The 19,353-nt window shown below is 39.5% G+C and overlaps 1 protein-coding gene across 1 annotated transcript in view; it reads right to left on the bottom strand.

The window, feature by feature from the left end:
* Positions 1–207: 207 nt before the first annotated feature.
* Positions 208–19,353, bottom strand: part of LOC117932479 (NAD-dependent malic enzyme 62 kDa isoform, mitochondrial) — a 76,869-nt gene continuing 57,723 nt past the window's right edge. Inside the window, exons 15-19 of the mRNA XM_034853744.1 lie at positions 5,049–5,103; positions 4,883–4,954; positions 4,376–4,438; positions 4,162–4,276; positions 208–620 (exon numbers count right to left, since the gene is read on the bottom strand). Of these exons, the coding sequence (XP_034709635.1) occupies positions 546–620; positions 4,162–4,276; positions 4,376–4,438; positions 4,883–4,954; positions 5,049–5,103 (380 nt within the window). The 3' untranslated portion in view covers positions 208–545. The remainder of the gene's footprint in view (positions 621–4,161; positions 4,277–4,375; positions 4,439–4,882; positions 4,955–5,048; positions 5,104–19,353) is intronic.

Here is a 19,353-nt window from a genome sequence, read left to right as displayed (position 1 = left end):
CAAAGAGAAAAATTATTTTTTCATATATATTTTTTTCTATTATTTTTGCCTTCAAACCTTACATTTAGCCTTAGTTTTCTATAAGACTTCCATATGTCCATCTTCCTTCTATAGAAAGTTATGCATCCCATTTAGGTAAAGATGCTGTAAACTCGAACTCATTTGACAAAAATGCAAATAATCCAAACCATTAAGGCAAAAATGGTATGATCAGGACAAAGAAGGTTTGATTGGATTGATGTTTAAACAGAAATGTACATACTCAAGTTCCGAAAATTTTGAGAAAATTTGGTTGGTTTATTTCGAAGAATCACTTCAGAAACCCCGTCAGGTAAGTAATACAAGCAGCATAGAACAAACTCACCATTAACGGAGCACAGATTGAAGTTTCTAATGAGCAGTGACAGATGATTTAGCACTAGGATCATTACAGACAACGATTTCATGATCGTGTTAGTGTATATTCATGTTGAGCAGCTCTGGCCCCTTGGGTATTCAATTACCAAGTATGATTCGGTAGACGGACCGACCTCAATGCAGAATGATCAATCCTGCTTGTAAACCAGTGTTGGGTAGTCTGGATCCCACATGTTGCCCTCCACAAAAGTTGCAAGTTCCTCCTGCAAAAAATACAGATACTTTGAATCTGAATATGGGGATGCCCTTGACTTTACACACAAAGCTTGAGGCAGCTTCTAATCATGAAAATTCTAACTTTGAACTGCCTAAATGATTAATTCCCAAGTTAAAGAGTCTCATGTCGAATTTTCATTTCGGTGTCTACTTTGATTATGTACAACACGCCTTAATTAGAGCAAGAAATTATCATCATCCATTCCCAATTTTTTTAGTGAACTAAGTTAAATGGACATGATTAACTTTCAATACATGGTCAATATTTTAAATCTCAACTAGATTATCAAATTCTAAAATGTCAGTATTCTTTGAATATTTTTTTAATTCTTTCAATTTATCCTTAACATTTTAAATATTATTACCAGTTTTTAAAATGATAATGGGTTGTAACACTCAAAACTGATTAACTATGGCCCAATCAGAGGTTGGCAGAAACTGATCTCCAGGCATCTCTAGAACCAATAAACACTAGTTTGGCACAAGTGGGTTACACCACAAACTATCTTAAAGCTGGGCAAACATATACAGGAAGGGTTATACTACAAGTTATCTTAAAGTTGAGCAAACCTGCACTGGAAGAGAGAGAGAGAGAGAGAGAGAACTTAAAGATGGGCAAAGATATACTGGAAGGATTAAACTGGTTGAGCAAGGCAAACATATACTGGGAAGAGAGAGACATTTTTTATAAGAAAAACTCATTAAATTATTTGAGTCAGCAACATACCTATTTGTAAAAACATAAAAATGAAAATAGGAATTCCACACCTCAAATTTCATTCCTTCCTGTCAAAAAATGGTTTGCTTTGGAAAAAAATCTGCTTCAGTGGTACATGTTCAGTCGCCAAACAAAATTTTTTTTTGTGTAACACCCATATCACTCATCTCTCTGGCATGAAGTTAATGCACTCTTCTAAATGTTCCCACGATTCTCCATGAAATAAAAAGAGAACAAGAAAAAAGAAAACAAGTTTTCAGCAGATGCACATCAAGTATAAGCTAAATACCACGAATTTGTTCCTAAGCCAATTGTGCAGTATTTGGCTCACCAAAATTCTAAAGTAGGCATTTCTAGATTCCTCTTTGCACAGAGTTTTGGGATATCCTGTCATTTTAGAAAACATTAAATAATGCTCTATTTGTGGTTTAAAAATACAAGTATTTTGAAAATCGAAAATTATCCAAAAACAGATTCACTGTTTTCATTTTCAAAAAAACAAAAATGTTTCTCAATGACCATTTTCACTTCTGCTATCAAATATGCAATTATTTCTATACAACTCTGAAGAGTTCTAGAATTTTCTACCCCAACTATATACAACCCAAAGGAGCATTTGCATGGGACATGACAAATTGATACTCTCCTCCACCTAGCTTAAAAAATTGCACAAAGTCCCTATCCAGTCATAGTAGGTTTCAGTCTCCATTTCTAGTATATCCCTCCGTACTGTGTTCTGAAAATTTTCTAATAGACCATTTTCACCAAATACTCCATTCACGATGATGAGAAACCCCACATGCTGGGACAACTCTTAAGTGATGAAGAATATTTCTCCACCAACAAACCCCACTTCCCCTTGTGGTCAGCCTTCTTGTAGGATGTTTCCACAATTAGAGTCGCTCTTTTAAGTCTTCTCACTCACTTTTTCTTCCAAGTTGATGACCTTGAGCCATGACAGAATAGTGGTATGATTGTCATGATTTGTACCTTGGCATGCTCACCGGTTAGTGTCATCACCTCAGTATTTATTCACCTACCACAAATAATTTCTGGCTCCCTGGCATCCCTTCTTCTATCAAAGGGTTTAGGCTTGGGCACCTCTACCTTGGGTGAGCTCAGAAAGCAACAAATCCCTTGGCAATGGCCTTTTTGCATATCACCAAGTCCCAATGTACCTTGCCAAAGCAAGACCCAAAATTAGCTAACAACTCCACTACTTTGTCTAGAAGAGTGTGTTTTCTTGCTGCGTGTCATGTAATGCAAGGTGATCATTCTCAACATGCCACCCTTGAGCTCCTAAAGCTGCTGACTAAGCTTATCTAGGCATGCATTGCTCCATACCTTGCTCCACCAAGTCAAGCCACTCTGTCTATGACAATATTTCCACCTTAACTACTTGTGACCCAATGGAACTAAGAGCATCTTGACATTTTATTTTTTCTTGCCTTCATCAATGTTAGCTTCAGCCCTTAAGATTGCTACCTCATATTAAGTTTCTACTTACAAGATTTTAGCACATGACTCTCTCCCTTCATTAGAAACCCTTTGAAGCCATCCTCTCATACCAACTATCATAGGTCTGCTTGTTTTCTAAGCCAACCATGTGGCACTTAACTAGTCACAAGCATCCTTCTGTTGTTATGTTAACTTGTACATTTAAGGGTAGACGGATGGAAACTTGTATTACACACACACACACACACACAAAATTCTTTGCAAGGTTTTTGATGAATTTGGGAGGTGGAGAGATCCCAAAGGTGTTCAAGGTGCTTTTCCCAAATGGGTTCTCCAACTATCTGTAGGCTCCCAAGGAGCAATCTAGTTAACAGAGTTTCTTAAAACATTTCTAGAATTTGCCTAAAACATTTTAGAACATCAACAAGTGTTAATCTTTCCATAGGTTCCTAAGATTTTTCTACACCTAAAATATTCATACATCTTTTATAAAGTCTCACCATTCCTTAAGAGGTCTAGAATTTTTCATCTAACTATATATGCAACCCTTGAAGATCCTATTCTTTCCCAAAAAACTTTGTTATTTATTTATTCATTCTTTAAGTTTCTGGTCAAAAGACAATAAGGGGTACCAAACAAGGTACCCATCCTTATAAGTTAGCCAACATCATTTTCTCAACACACCATTTTACTCTGGCTGACTAGTGGTCATTTTTATTTTTATTTATTTTATTTATTTTTTGTTTTAAAATAACATGTACTAGATGAGCAACTCAATCCAAGGGACAAATATTTAATGAGAATGGGAAGTTTCAAATTTCAGTTGCCCGGATATTATTTATCTTTTATAGGTTTAATTGATGCAAATTAATTTGGTAAAAACTTAGGTCTTCTTGGATTACTTTCCCTTTGAAATTTCCTTTCTTATCTACACAAACAAGCATTCCTATGAAACTTTGAATTTCCTTTCCTCTTCATTCTGAAAACAGCTAAAATTAAGTTAGGAAATGTTTTGACCATATGACACTGATATGACATGCATATGGATATCAACAGAGAAGAAAATTTGATAGGAAACCCCCACGGATAATCTCTTACTGGAAATCAGTCTCACAAAGTGATATAACAGCTTAATTTACCACATGACGTGGACCTGATGGTTTTCAATTAAAAGGTGAAAATAAATGGAATTCTATATATGACCCCTCATATTACTAGCATCCATGCAGGGGCATCCTAACAACTTTCCACAACCATGCCAACATGATTCCAACAAAACATCATGCAAGAAAATTTTCAAATATAGAAGGGAATAAATTAAACTTTTTTTATTGCAGTAGTAAGACATATACCTGGTTAAGTTTACAGAGCTCTCGGCCATCGATTTCACGGTATCCTTCTGCTAGATCTTCTTCTATGGCTTCTCTCACAACAGCTGCAGCTACCTCCTTTGTTATATCACGTATGCTGCAGATATGAATTATGTTAACTTACATCCAGAAGACCTTTTAAATTTAAAAGTAAATCCATCCAACAGCCAATAGAAGGAAAACTCAAGTTCTGTACCTAGATATTGAAGGATATATCATCCCTTTGAGAACCTCTTCTTCTGTCATGTATGCGGCTAGACTGCAAGTTTCAGAGTGTCAGAAAACTTGAAAATCTATCATTTCTGGGCTAGAGGATAGATTTTTATTATTAAAAAACTTTAACTCTTGAATTATGGATGAACTTTTACATCATCAGCGACTAGTTTTATCTGGACGAGTAAATAATTCTTGAGTCAGGGAAACTGCAATTTTGCAATGTTCAAATCATTTCATGTTATTTACATAAGTTCCCAAATTATTCCTAAATGACAATACATGTTCTCTTCTTTTCCCCTCCTTAATTGAAAATGAACTGCTTTCCTCCTCCTTTGTAGCCTGAATTTGCTTTAAAAAAAAAAACAAAAGATCCTCTGGATTTGTTCATGATATATTTTTACAATAAATTTTGAGTTTCCCGAAGACCGAATTATCATAGCATTCATTTTAATAGAAATTAGTTCAAAAGGAAATATTTAACACAAACCACTCTGCTGCAGCCTGTAGCATGCCATCTGAGATAATCCTGGAACCTGATAGAAGGGTACCAAGTCCAATCCTGCATGACCAGACAGGTGAAAAATAAAACAAGGTACAAGGAAAAATGAAACTTAGATTAACACTCACTTCTAAGTGGAAGTGCAAAAACTGACCCTGGAAAGAGGTACATATTGTTTCCCTGGTTGCAATGACCAATATGACCATTTCCTGCAGCATCCAAAAGTTGCTGTTAACAAAGCTCTTATAATCATCTAAAAAGAAATATTGGAGAAAAGATTTTTATAGTAAGCTTCTTGCTTCTTAGAATTCAAAATGCACCTGAAACTTAGAAATGCTTTATGCATCTACAGAATGTCAGAAGGTTAATTAAAGTGAAAACTTGTTTACAACAGGTAAAGACAGCTACATTAGTACGAAAAACAAGCTAATTCTGAACCTACCAAGTAAAAATAAATTGTCAGAGGAACCAATCAAGACAGAAAATGCTTTTGGTCACTTCAATGAAAGAAAACAATTTAATCCATCCAAGGGCACCTTTTTCTCAAATGAATTAAGTGATGGGAAACAATGTTGGAAATATCTTTTGAAGACTTATAAGAGAAGGGGAAAAACCGGTCCCAACGCTTAAGCCTTAATTTGGGACACTAATGATGATTTAAATTCAACTTGGGACTAGTCATAGATTTTAAGTTTCTATTTTAGTTAGTGATCAACGTTTTGTCAAGTTTCTATTTCTTTAGTTTCCTTATTATATTAGAAAAATTACTATTTCTTTTAGTTATTGTTGAATATAATGTATTTATAGTGTATAACCTTTCCTTGTTAATATAGGACACATGTATGGTAGGACACATGTATGGTAGTTAGGGCTCCTAGCCTTGTATATATATATATTTCTCAATTGTAAGTAGATCATTACATTAATGAGAATCAAGGTCTTTCTTCTTTCTCTCTCTCTCAACATGGTATCAGAGCCAAGGAAGAAAACCTAATTCTTTCCTGTTTCCCGTGTCATCAACTCCGGGAAACCTTCCGGTGACCGTGTTTCATTCCGGTCACCTTCCCCATCTCCCAATACTTTCCGGTCATTCGGATCGTCGACAGAAACCACTCACCGCCGGAGAATTTTTCCGGCGAATTTTCCGGCGAACTTCCGGCGACGTATTTTTCCGACACCGACCATACCAGAAGGAGCGCCTGGAGGAGATCTCCAACTTTTGTGAAGGCACCGGCACCAAAAAGAGCCTCCACGCGCCGTCCACGCGCAATTTTCCGGCCGGCAGTTGCATCTCACACGCCGGCGCGTGAGGCCTTTTCCGGCGACGCGCCTCCTCCTCCAGCTTCGCCTGACGCCGACCAGCCTCCCTACCTCCCTGGTTCTCCCATCCGAGCCCTGCACGTACCTCTTTTGGGGATTTTGTCTCCGTCGGCCCTCCAAACAGTCTTTCCGACGAAGCTCCGACTACTTTTTCTCCACTCCAATCCCTGCACGTGCCTTGGGAAGTGTTCTTCTACCTTTCTGGTGGTACCACGCCGCGATCTGAGGCCGTCTCCCTTTTTCGGTGGTGCCACGCCGCAATCTGAAGCCGTATTAGGGCTCTCTTCGATCCAAACATACTTCATTCTCTAGATAAGTAGATATGACTACTAAAAATTCCATTTTTTCCGTTGTTATATCTGGATCTCCTATGATTACTTCGGAGAAATTGGTTGGCAGTGACAATTATCTTTCCTGGTCTGCCTCTGTTGAACTTTGGTTTATGGGTCAAGGATATGAGGATCACTTGATTACACAGGAGGCAGATATCCCTGAGGTTGACCGCGTACACTGGAGGAAGATAGATGCACAGTTATGTAGTGTATTATGGCAATCGGTTGATCCCAAGATTCTTCTTCATCTTCGGGCCTACAAAACTTGTTTTAAATTTTGGACTCAGGCCAAAGGATTATATACGAATGATATCCAGCATCTTTATAAGGTGGCTTCTGCTATTGTCCATCTCAGCCAACAGGACTTGGATCTATCTACTTATATTGGCCAGATTGCCTTTCTTAAGGAGGAGTTCTTGACTGTGATGCCTCTTACTCCTGATGTTGGGGCTCAACAAACACAGCTTGACAAGTTCTTCATGGTTCTTACTCTTATTGGCCTCCGTCCGGATCTTGAGCCTGTCCGCGATCAGATTCTTGGTAGTTCATCAGTTCCGTCCTTGGATGATGTGTTTGCTCGCCTCCTCCGTATCTCCTCCACTCAGACTTTGCCATTTGATAGCACTTCAGATTCTTCTGTGTTAGTTTCTCAAACTAGCTCTCGAGGAGGCCGCAGTGGTACCCGAGGTAGAGGTCAACGTCCTCATTGCACCTATTGCAATAAACTTGGCCACACTCGCGATCGTTGCTATCAGTTACATGGACGACCTCCTCGCACTGCCCATGTGGCCCAGTCCTCTGATTCTCCGCTGCCTCAGCCTCCGAGCTCTTCCGCATCTCAGGCTTCTGTTGCCTCTGTTGCCCAGCCTAGTAATGCCTCTGCCTGCCTTACCCACACATCTTCTCTTGGACCCTGGATTCTAGATTCTGGAGCTTCTGATCACTTATCTGGTAATAAGGATCTTTTCTCCTCTATTACTACTACCTCTGCTTTACCTACTGTTACCTTAGCTAATGGTTCTCAAACTGTGGCTAAAGGTATTGGTTTGGCCCTTCCTCTGCCTTCTCTACCTCTCACTTCTGTCCTTTATACTCCTGAATGTCCTTTTAATCTTATTTCCATCAGCAAAATCACTCGTACTCTTAATTGCTCTATTACCTTTTCTGATAAATTTGTGACCTTGCAGGACCGGAGTACGGGGAAGACGATTGGCATAGGACGTGAGTCTCAAGGCCTCTATCACCTCACCTCGGATTCATCTCTTGCAGTTTGCATTTCCACTGATGCTCTTCTCCTTATTCACAATCGTCTGGGCCATCCTAGTCTCTCCAAGTTCCAAAAGATGGTCCCTCGTTTTTCCACTTTATCGTCGCTTCCGTGTGAGTCATGTCAGCTTGGCAAACATACTCGTGTCTCGTTCCCAAAGCGTTTGAATAATCGGGCAAAGTCTCCTTTTGAGCTTGTCCACACTGATGTTTGAGGTCCTTGTCGGACTGCGTTTACTTTAGGATTTCAGTATTTTGTCACTTTCATTGATGACTATTCTCGATGTACTTGGTTATTTTTAATGAAAAATCGAGCTGAGTTATTCTCTATTTTCCAGAAATTTTATGCTGAAATCCAAACCCAGTTCAATATTTCTATTCGTGTGTTACGCAGTGACAATGCCAGGGAATATTTTTCAGCCCCATTTACTTCGTTTATGTCTCATCATGGGATTCTTCATCAGTCTTCTTGTGCTCATACTCCTCAACAAAATGGGGTAGTTGAACGCAAGAATCGACATCTTGTTGAGACAGCTCGTACTCTCCTCCTCCATAGTAATGTTCCTTTTCGTTTTTGGGGGGACGCTGTTCTTACCGCTTGTTATTTGATTAATCATATGCCCTCCTCTGTCTTACATGATCAGATTCCTCACTCCCTTCTCTTCCCTGACCAACCACTTTATTTCCTTCCTCCTCGTGTCTTTGGTTGTACTTGCTTTGTTCATATTCTCACTCCTGGACAGGACAAGCTTTCCGCCAAAGCCATGAAGTGTCTCTTCTTGGGATACTCCAGACTTCAGAAAGGTTATCGTTGTTATTCCCTTGAGACTCATCGATACTTTATCTCCGATGATGTCACCTTCTTTGAGGACTCACCATTCTTTTCCACCACTTCTGAGTCTCTTCCTGTTTCTGAAGTCTTGCCTATTCCCATTGTCTCCCCACCTGATGCTATGCCTCCTCGACCACTTCAAGTTTATCATTGTCGCCCTCGTGTCGTTGCTCCTCTCCCTTTTGCTGAGGCACCTGCTGACTCACTTCCTATCCCTTCGGCTTCACCTACCCCGGCTCTGCCTTCTCCTAATGACTTACCCATTGCTGTTCGGAAAGGTACTCGCTCTACTCGTAATCCTCATCCTATTTACAATTTTTTGAGTTATCATCGATTATCTTCACCCTATTCTGCTTTTGTTTCTGTTATATCCTCTGTTTCTCTTCCAAAGAGCACCCATGAAGCTCTTTCCCATCCAGGCTGGCAACAGGCAATGGTGGATGAAATGGCTGCTCTGCACTCTAATGGCACTTGGGATCTTGTTGTTTTACCCTCGGGTAAATCTACCGTTGGTTGTCGTTGGGTCTACGCAGTTAAGGTTGGTCCTGATGGTCAAGTTGATCGCCTTAAGACCCGCTTAGTTGCTAAAGGCTATACTCAGGTTTATGGTTCTGATTATGGTGACACATTCTCTCCTGTTGCCAAGATTGCTTCTGTCCGTCTGATTCTCTCCATAGCTGCCATGTGTTCTTGGCCTCTTTATCAATTGGATATTAAAAATGTCTTCCTTCATGGTGATCTTGCTGAGGAGGTTTATATGGAGCAACCTCCTGGTTTTGTTGCTCAGGGGGAGTCTAGTTTAGTATGCAGGTTACGTCGTTCTCTATATGGCTTGAAACAATCTCCTCGAGCATGGTTTGGCCATTTTAGTTCTGTTGTTCAAGAGTTTGGCATGCTTCGCAGTACAGCAGACCATTCAGTTTTCTATCATCATAACTCTTTGGGGCAGTGTATTTATTTGGTTGTTTATGTGGACGACATCGTCATTACAGGCAGTGATCAGGATGGTATTCAGAAACTAAAGCAACACCTTTTTACCCACTTTCAGACCAAAGACTTGGGGAAACTCAAGTATTTCTTGGGAATTGAGATAGCTCAATCCAGTTCTGCTGTGGTCCTTTCCGAAAGGAAGTATGCTTTAGACATCCTGGAAGAAACCGGTATGTTAGACTGTAAACCGCTAGACACACCTATGGATCCGAATGTCAAACTTGTACCAGGACAGGGGAAGCCTTTAGGAGACCCTGGGAGATATCGACGGCTCGTAGGTAAATTGAACTATCTCACCATTACTCGTCCAGACATTTCTTTTCCTGTGAGTGTTGTTAGTCAATTCCTACAGTCACCATGTGATAGCCATTGGGATGCTGTAATCCGCATTCTTCGATATATCAAAAGTACACCAGGCCAAGGTGTGTTGTACGAGAACAGAGGTCATACTCAGGTTGTTGGTTACACAGATGCAGATTGGGCTGGCTCACCCACAGATAGACGTTCCACTTCAGGGTACTGTGTTTTTATTGGAGGTAATCTAATATCTTGGAAGAGTAAGAAACAAGATGTAGTGGCCAGATCTAGCGCTGAAGCCGAGTATCGAGCTATGGCTTTGGCAACATGTGAACTCATATGGTTGAGACATCTTCTTCGAGAGTTGAGATTTGGAAAGGATGACCAGATGAAACTCATATGTGATAACCAGGCCGCATTACATATTGCATCCAATCCAGTCTTTCATGAAAGGACCAAACATATTGAAGTTGACTGTCATTTCATTAGAGAGAAGATCGCATCAGGATGTGTTGCTACAAGTTTTGTTAATTCAAATGATCAATTAGCTGACATCTTCACTAAATCTCTCAGAGGTCCTAGGATTAAATATATTTGTAACAAGCTTGGTGCATATGACGTATATGCTCCAGCTTGAGGGGGAGTGTTGAATATAATGTATTTATAGTGTATAACCTTTCCTTATTAATATAGGACACATGTATGGTAGAACACATGTATGGTAGTTAGGACTCCTAGCCTTGTATATATATATATTTCTCAATTGTAAGTAGATCATTACATTAATGAGAATTAAGGTCTTTCTTCTTTCTCTCTCTCTCAACAACCTCGTACCATACAACCACTCAATCCACTCCTTTTTGGTTGTTATATGGGTGAGATCCCCCGCCATTAGTCCGTTATAGGCATGGTCCTGCTGCTGTATCATCGGTTGAACACATGTTGGAGGAGCGTAATGTTGTACTTGAGGAACTGAAACTCAAGCTGCACAAGGCCCAAGATCGAATGAGGGCTACCGCCAATAGAAAACGTTGTGAGGAGCATTGATGTGGGTGACTTGGTGTATTTGAAGTTCCAACCCTATAGTCAGAAATCTCTTGCCAAGCGCCGTAATGAGAAATTAAGCCAATGCTATTATGGACCTTTTCCAATTGAAGCTCAAGTGGGTACAGTGGCGTATCAGTTGACTTTTCCACCATCCTGTATTTCATGTCTCGCAACTTCGCAAGGCAGTAGGCACTGCTCCTACGTCTCCATCATTACCACCACAATTAATTGAAAAAATGAAGTTACTCGTTGAACCAACATCTATTTTGGGAGTGCATCAAAGCCATACAGGATCTACCTCAATTACTGAAGTGTTGGTGCAATGGAAAGATCTTCTAGATTTTGATGCTACTTGGGAAAGTTTTGCTACTATTCAGAATCAATTCCCTAACTTCCACATTGTGGACAAGGTGGCTATTTGGGAGGGGGGTAATGATAGACGTCCAGTGTATTTCACATACACTAGGCGAACCAAAAATAATTAGTGAACAACCTTTATCCTTCTTTTATTGTAATTTTGTTGTTTTTTGATAGATGTGTTGAGCTAGATTCAGTTAGACTGCATTGGGAGTGTGGAAATCCATTATAATTTTGAATGATGATTGGTAGGATAATAGGGAAAGATTGAGGCCCCAATTGTGGATAATTTGTGTTCTTCCATATTTTTATTTTTTTTTCCTTTTTAATCACTCTTGTGGATTTTTTAAATAGGGATACGTTTATGTAAAAAATACAGTTTTGAATGAATTTTAAAATCATTCTCAGTTTCTTCATGGTATCAGAGCCTCGTTTGCTCTAAAACCCTAATCTGTCCATGGATGCCCAAAGAGGAAACAACCATGAAAGAGTGTCGGAGATACACTCTTCAATGGGCCCTGTCGGTGCATTCGACAACTCCCCACTCCACCTTACCGTTGAAAAACTGAATGGTAAGAATTACAGAGAGTGGGCTCAAGCAATCAAGCTCGTTATTGACGGAAAGGGAAAGTTAGGGTTCCTTACCGGCAAGACTCGGCGACCACCTCCGACCGATGTAGCAGCATCCCAAAAATGGTGGTCCGAAAACTCCTTTATCACCTCATGTTTCATTAACTCCATGAAACCAGCCATTGGAAAGACTTACATGTTCCTCCCGACGGCAAAGGACGTGTGGGATGCGATATGGGAAACATATTCCGATGCTGAGAATGCTTCCTAAATCTTTGAAATCAAGACGCGGCTTTAGCAGATGAAGCAAGGAGATCAGGAAGTCACGGAATACTACACCGAGATGCTGGGTCTGTGGCAAGATCTCGATCTCAGCTACGAAGAGGAGTGGGAGTGCATGGGGGACAGTGTGCGCTTCAAGAAGAAGATGGAGAACGAGAGGGTCTTCAAGTTCCTAGCGGGGCTAAACCGCAAGCTTGACGAGGTTAGGAGTAGGGTTCTCAGTCGCCGGCCATTGCCCTCCATCCGAGAAGTCTTCTCCGAGGTGCGGCGAGAGGAAAGCAGAAGGAGAGTGATGTCGGATCTCTCCTTTGGGCCTGAGGGCTCAGCCCTTTTAACTCATGGGTCTCATGGGCCTCATGGGCCTCATGCTACTGGATCTAGTGGGCCAAGCCCAAGATAGTCCAAGAGGACTTATTGTGAGCATTGTAAGAAGTTGGGCCACACTAAAGACACTTGTTGGGCTTTACATGGCAAGCCCGCAGATTGGAAGCCCAGACAACCCAATAAAGCCCATAGTCATCAGACCTCCACCGAAACCCAGGCAAACAAAACTCCCACAGAAATTCGTTAGTCAATTTCTAGTGTGGGGTTTAATTCCGATCAGCTTGCGAAATTATATGAGCTTTTTTCTAATTTCCAAGCCTCTGGTCAGTCTTCTACCACTTTATCCTCTGGTTCTTTGGCAAAAAAAAGTACTTTTTTTACAGTACTTAGCACCATGTCTCGGACTACTCCCTGGATTATTGACTTTGGTGCATCTGATCATATAACTGATGCTTATCATTTATTTTCTACATATTCTCCCTGTGCCGGTAATTTAAAAGTAAAAATTGCAGATGATTTTTTATCACCAGTTGCTGGCAAAGGGAGTATTCGTATTTCTGAGTTGATTACTCTCAACCCTGTCCTACATGTACCTAATTTGTCTTGCAATTTGCTGTCTATTAGCCAGTTAACCAAAAGGTCTAATTGCTCAGCTAAAATTCCTACCATCTCACTGTGTTTTTCAGGACCTATCATCGGGGAAGACGATTGGTAGAGCTAAGGAACGTGAGGGTCTATATTACTTCGACGAAACTGACGTGCTTGGACAGAGTTCTCCTACTGTTTGTAATTCTGCATCTTATCCTAAGGACAGTGAACTTTCGTTATGGCACAAAAGGATGGGTCATCCTAGTTTTCAGTACTTAAAACATTTATTTCCTTCACTATGTTCAAATAAAACTTTATTGGATTTTCAATGTGAAGTGTGTGAACTTGCCAAACATCATCAGGCGTCTTTTCCTAAATCTAAGTATAAACCATCCATACCATTTACTATGATTCACAGTGATCTATGGGGTCCCTCACGTACCCCTAATAAGACCCATAAAAAATGGTTTATTACTTTTATTGATGATCATACTCGCCTGTGTTAGGTATATTCGTTGACTGATAAAACTGAGATTCGATCAGTCTTCATGAACTTTCACTCTATGATACAAACTCAGTTTCACACCAAAATTCAAATTCTTCGTACTGGTAATGGTACTGAGTATTTCAATCACTCCTTGAGCACTTGCTTACAAGAAAATGGTATTATACATCAAAGTTCTTGTGTTGACACCCCTCAACAAAACGGGATTGCAGAACGGAAAAATAGACATATTCTTGAAGTTGCTCATGCTTTGATGTTTACATCTCACATGCCCTCACAATTTTGGGGTGACTCCATTTTGACAGCCACATACCTTATTAACTGAATGCCTAGTCGGTTCCTATCCTTTGTCACACCCCTCCAGAAATTCCAAGAGTTTTTTCCTCATTTGAGACTTGATGCACATCTTCCACTTTGTGTCTTTGGGTCCACTATGTTTGTCCACACTCACGGACCTAAGCGGAACAAATTTGATCCCAGAGCGCTTAAATGTGTCTTTCTTGGCTACTCTTCCACACAAAAAGGCTACAAAGGCTATGACCCAATTTCACAGAAGCTATATGTTAGCCTAGATGTCACATTTTTTTAGCATACTCCCTACTACTCGCTTCAGGGGGAGTCCATGAGTGAAACTAGACCTTCCTTAACCTTTGACTATCTTGATGTTGCTATGTTTGAATCCACTCTGTGTCTTATATCTACCCCTTCGCCTAATACAGAAGGACACTTAAACTCAGGGGGAGATACGGAATTACAGACAAATAGGGAAACACTTGTCTACTCAAGGAGGCTAAAATCGAAGTTCAATGAGACACTCATCTCCAAAGCACTAAAAGAGCCAGAACCGGTGATAGTTCCAACCCCTTGGGTGTATGGCTCCAATTCTGATCAGGTAACAGATGACTTACCCACTACTCTTAGGAAACAACCTCATTCATGTACTCTCCATCCTATCTTGAAATTTGTGTCTTATAATTCTCTTTCTGCAAAGTGTCGTGCTTTTACAACTAACCTTGACAGAATCTAGATTCCTAAAAACATTCAAGAAGCCTTCGAAATTCCAAAATGGAAAGAAGTCGTGATGGAAGAAATAAGGGCATTGGAAAAAAATGAGACTTGGGAAGTGATGAATTTGCCAAGGGGGAAGAAACTGATGGACTGTAAATGGATATTCACGGTGAAATATAAGGCAGATGGCACAGTAGAACGATACAAAGCCCGCCTAGTTGCAAAAGGGTTCACTCAGACCTATGGCATCAACTATACCGAGACATTTGCACCAATAGAAAAGCTGAATACTATACGAGTTCTTTTATCCTTGGTAGCAAACCTCGACTGGCCACTCCATCAATTTGATATCAAGAATGCCTTTCTTAATGGTGAACTAGAAGAAGAAGTGTTTATGATGTTACCACCAGGATACCAACAAGGACAGTCGAATCACACTATGTTCTTCAAACAGTCCAATGATGGAAGGATGACCATTCTAATCGTGTATGTCGATGACATCATTCTCACTGGAGATGACACAGGAGAAGTGGAAAGGTTGAAGAAAGTCTTAGCCACAGAATTTGAGGTGAAAGATCTGGGTCAAATGCGGTATCTCCTAGGAATGGAGGTCGCTAGATTAAGGAAGGGAATTAGTATTTCCCAAACAAAGTATGTACTTAACTTGTTAACTGAGACTGGCGTGCTGGGATGCAAGCCAAGCGATACCCCTATCAAGGCAAGAAACATAATGGAAAGTGACAGAAAGCCTGTGGATAGAGAGAAATATTAGTGACTAGTAGGTAGACTGATCTACTTTTCTCACACTAAACCTAACATTGCTTTCGCTGTAAGCGTGGTTAGCCAGTACATGCACTCACCAAAGGAAAGTCATCTGGAAGCAGTGTATAAGATCCTCAAATACCTAAAGGGTTCTCTAGGGAGAGGACTATTCTTTAAGAAGAGTGATAGTAAGAAAGTAGAGATCTATATAGATGCAAATTGGGCGGGATCAGCAGATGACAGAAGGTCTACTACAGGTTACTGTACCTATGTCTGGGGAATTTAGTAACATGGAAAAGTAAGAAGCAGAGTGTAGTAGCCAGAAACAGTACCAAAGCTGAATTCAGAGCAGTTGCACAAGGTATGTGTGAAGGACTATGGTTGCAGAAACTGTTGGAAGAACTACGCATTACAATAGAGCTCCCCATTAAACTCTATTGTGACAACAAAGCTGCCATTAGTATTTCTCATAATCTTGTTCAGCACGACAAAATCAAACATATAGAAGTGGACAGACACTTTATAAAGGAAAAAATTGAGAAAGGGATTATTTGCATAACTTATATCCCTACAAGGGAACAATTGGCCGATATTTTCACCAAGGGGTTACAAAAATCAAGCTTTGAAGACTTTATTGGCAAGTTGGACATGATTAATATCTATGATGCAACTTGAGAGGGAGTGTGGAAATCCGTTATAATTTTGAATGATGATGGGTAGGATAATAGGGAAAGATTGAGGCCCCAATTGTGGATAATTTGTGTTCTTCCATATTTTTTTTTTTCCTTTTTAATTGCTCTCTATGTATTTGTTAAATAGGGATACGTTTATGTAAAAAATACATTTTTGAATGAATTTTAAAATCATTCTCAGTTTCTTCAGGGAGGATTGAGAATAAAAAGAAAGAAAAAGAAAAATAAGGGGATTAGGAAAGAAGTTACTAAGTTGGGTTGTGGGGAGAGTTTGCTACCCTCTCAAATTTCTACTACCCAATCAATCTTTGTAATTTTTTTCTTTTTGATCAATGCAATTTTCTTGATTGTTGGCTCTTTCTTCCATTACTAATAGAATTCTGTTGTGAGTGTGTGGTGTCAATCCCAACAGAATCCATTAAAGCATGTGAAGTTTAAAAGACTAGTTGGGTTATTTTCAAAAAAGTTTGTAATAAGTCTTTGTCCATGCGCTATGCCAGCTTTGTTTACACATAAAAAGAATGGTATTTGGCCTATGTGTGTTGAGAACTGTGCAATAAACAATATTACAATCAAATACAAGTCTCCAATACCTCGACTTGATGATATGTTGGACATGATGGTGGGTTTTGTAATCTTCTAAAGATTGACTTGAAAAGTATCTACCATCAAGTAAGAATAAGGTCTGGAGATAAGTGGAAAATAGCATTCAAGACGAAGGATGGTCTTTATGAGTGGCTAGTTATGCCATTTGGATTCTCTAATGCACCTGGCACCTTTATGAGGGTCATGAAATAAGTACTCCAACCCTTTATTAGTCGCTTTTTTGTTGTTTATTTTGATGATATACTCATGTATAGAAAATAAGAGGAATGTCACATTTCACACTTACAACAAGTGACGAGAGCTCTTAGAAAGGAAAAGTTGTACATCAATTTTTAAAAAAATGTTCATTTATGACTCCTCGTGTTATATTTTTGGGTTGTCTCATCTAAGGGTGTGGAAACTGATCCATAAAAGATAAAAGCAAGTTTATTATTTTTTTTTTCTTTTTTTTTTATCAGAAACAAGAGATGTATTAATTAAACAAACCTGATCTAAACACTAAAACCTCCGCTATACAAGAATATTTGTACAAAAAGACAGATCAAAAAAGAATTTACAAGGGAAACCTCTCCTGAAAAAAACAGCTAAGCTCCTCTCATTGGTTAAGCTCCTCTCATTGGTGGCCTAACCCTAGTGGTGTACATACCAAAAGACAACTAAGCTGAATGATGTTTAAAGGAATGTCTTTAAAATCGTTACTACAAGAGGGCCACAAAGAAGTAAAGAAATGAAATAAATCCCATAATGTCTCAGACATCCTCCATTTATCCTAAAAAATCCTAACGTTTTTCTCTGGCCACGCCATCTAAATCAACCTGAGACAAGCAATCCTCCAAAGTGTCTTGCCTCTGGTGGAATTGCTTAGGAAAACCTAAGTGTGATTGCCAAAAAGTCTTGTTGTGATTGTTAAGAATTTCTTTTCTTTTACTTTTCTCTTTTTTCAACTATCTTTTATTTTCTATACCTTATTCTATAACACAAAAATCATACAATGCTGGAAAGTTAAAAATCCTCCATCAATAAGTTGTATAAACATCATTTTTTTCTTCTTTCTTCCCTTTTGTTGGTTTGAGGTTTGAGGTGGAGGAAGGTAGGTGAGCCTGTACGTGTCTTTCTTGGTCAAGGGAATGGGGAATGTTGCACAAATGAACAATTTGAGTAGAAGCCTAACAGAAGCACGGGTGAAGGAATATGATCAGGGAAAGGAGGAAAAATTATAAAAGAAAATGGTTTTTTGTTGGCCTGTACATGTCCATGCTCAACCTATAAGAGATGAACTGGCTGGCTGAACTATAGGTGAGATAATCAGAGGTCAATTAGAAAGGACAGAAGGTTGTTGGCCTGGAAAGTAATTTAGTTTGTATAATAAAATATTCAACTGGGTCATTGGAACTTTGGTAGAAAAGAGTACTAGCATTATACATGTCTCAATGTGCATATTGACCAAACAACTACAAATTTTTAAGGCAAAGATACATGATTGTCTGAGCTATTAGATAGATTCTCCTGGGTGAAGGAGATGTAGTACACTGGCAAGGATGCAAGAGACCTTGGAAAGCATTCTCCTTGTGGCCGTCAAAACCAATGGACCTCCCTTCCCACATAAGAGAGTAGAGCAATGATCTATAAACTTTAGGAGGGGGCGGCAGTATACAAATTTTTTTGATGGTTTTAACCAAAACAAAAACTGGATGCCTCATCATGGGTGGGTTGCAGTTGACAACTAGATACCTTTGTAAATTAGGCATGGGCATGAATAGGTACAGCAGCTTTGTGTACACAAGTAGTTTTGATCCACCATTGATGGGTTTTTCTATTGAGGTCTTTTACATGTTTATTTCTAAAAAAATGTTATTTATTTTTAAAGCTAAAATTTCTGCTTCCATAGCCTGTCCACTCCCTGATGGCCTATAGTAAATGAGAAGCATGCCCCACTATGATCTCTAATAGTTTCACTAATACCCATTTGGTCCATGTTTCCAGCAGAGCCCCATGAACCAAAGTTTAAGACCAGATAAGGGTGGAAGAGTCAAGTGGCTAGCAGTAATCTCTTTTCTGTGGTCACAAGAACACACAGAAATCCAACATAATGATACCTAAGGGAATCCCAACAGGCTTTTTGGTTGCATTCCATAGAGGATGCTAATCTTGCCACTTGCTCCTGATAAATGTCAACCTGCTGTTTTTTCTTGATCTCAATTTCAAGGTGAAAAACCAAACTGAAAGCCTTGAGATTAAGTCTAAAGTAGAAGGATTTTTCTTTCATTTCCAGCTTTTCCCCAAAGAACAAAAGAAAAAGGTGTCATCTTCAAGCTAGAGATAAAGGAACCCCAAAGTGCTACCTCCCAACATCAAAACCTTCAACTTATCCCAAACGTTCGTCATTACTGGTTATCCTATTGAAGCTGTCTGCCACTGAAGTAAAATAGAGAAGGGGAGTCCACCACTACTGAAGCCTTCCATTGAGTGTTCGTATTAATCTAGAACCAACATGAATGTATAACCTAGTGCTTGATTATGAAACTTGAAAGTAATATAAAGAATTTACTCAGAGCTTAATGCTAATGTCATGGGCCTCCCCTGCAGCCAGCAGTTTAGAGGACCAAGGTTGAAGCATCATGTACCGATGTTAAATAAAACCTTTGTCCTTTCATAAGCAGGGAATTCAGGGAGTAGAAAAC

This window comes from Vitis riparia, chromosome 15 (assembly GCF_004353265.1).
Source record: "Vitis riparia cultivar Riparia Gloire de Montpellier isolate 1030 chromosome 15, EGFV_Vit.rip_1.0, whole genome shotgun sequence".
Lineage (NCBI taxonomy): Eukaryota > Viridiplantae > Streptophyta > Magnoliopsida > Vitales > Vitaceae > Vitis > Vitis riparia.
The sequence above is the reverse complement of the archived record's forward strand: the minus strand, read 5'-3'. Positions and strand labels throughout refer to the sequence as shown.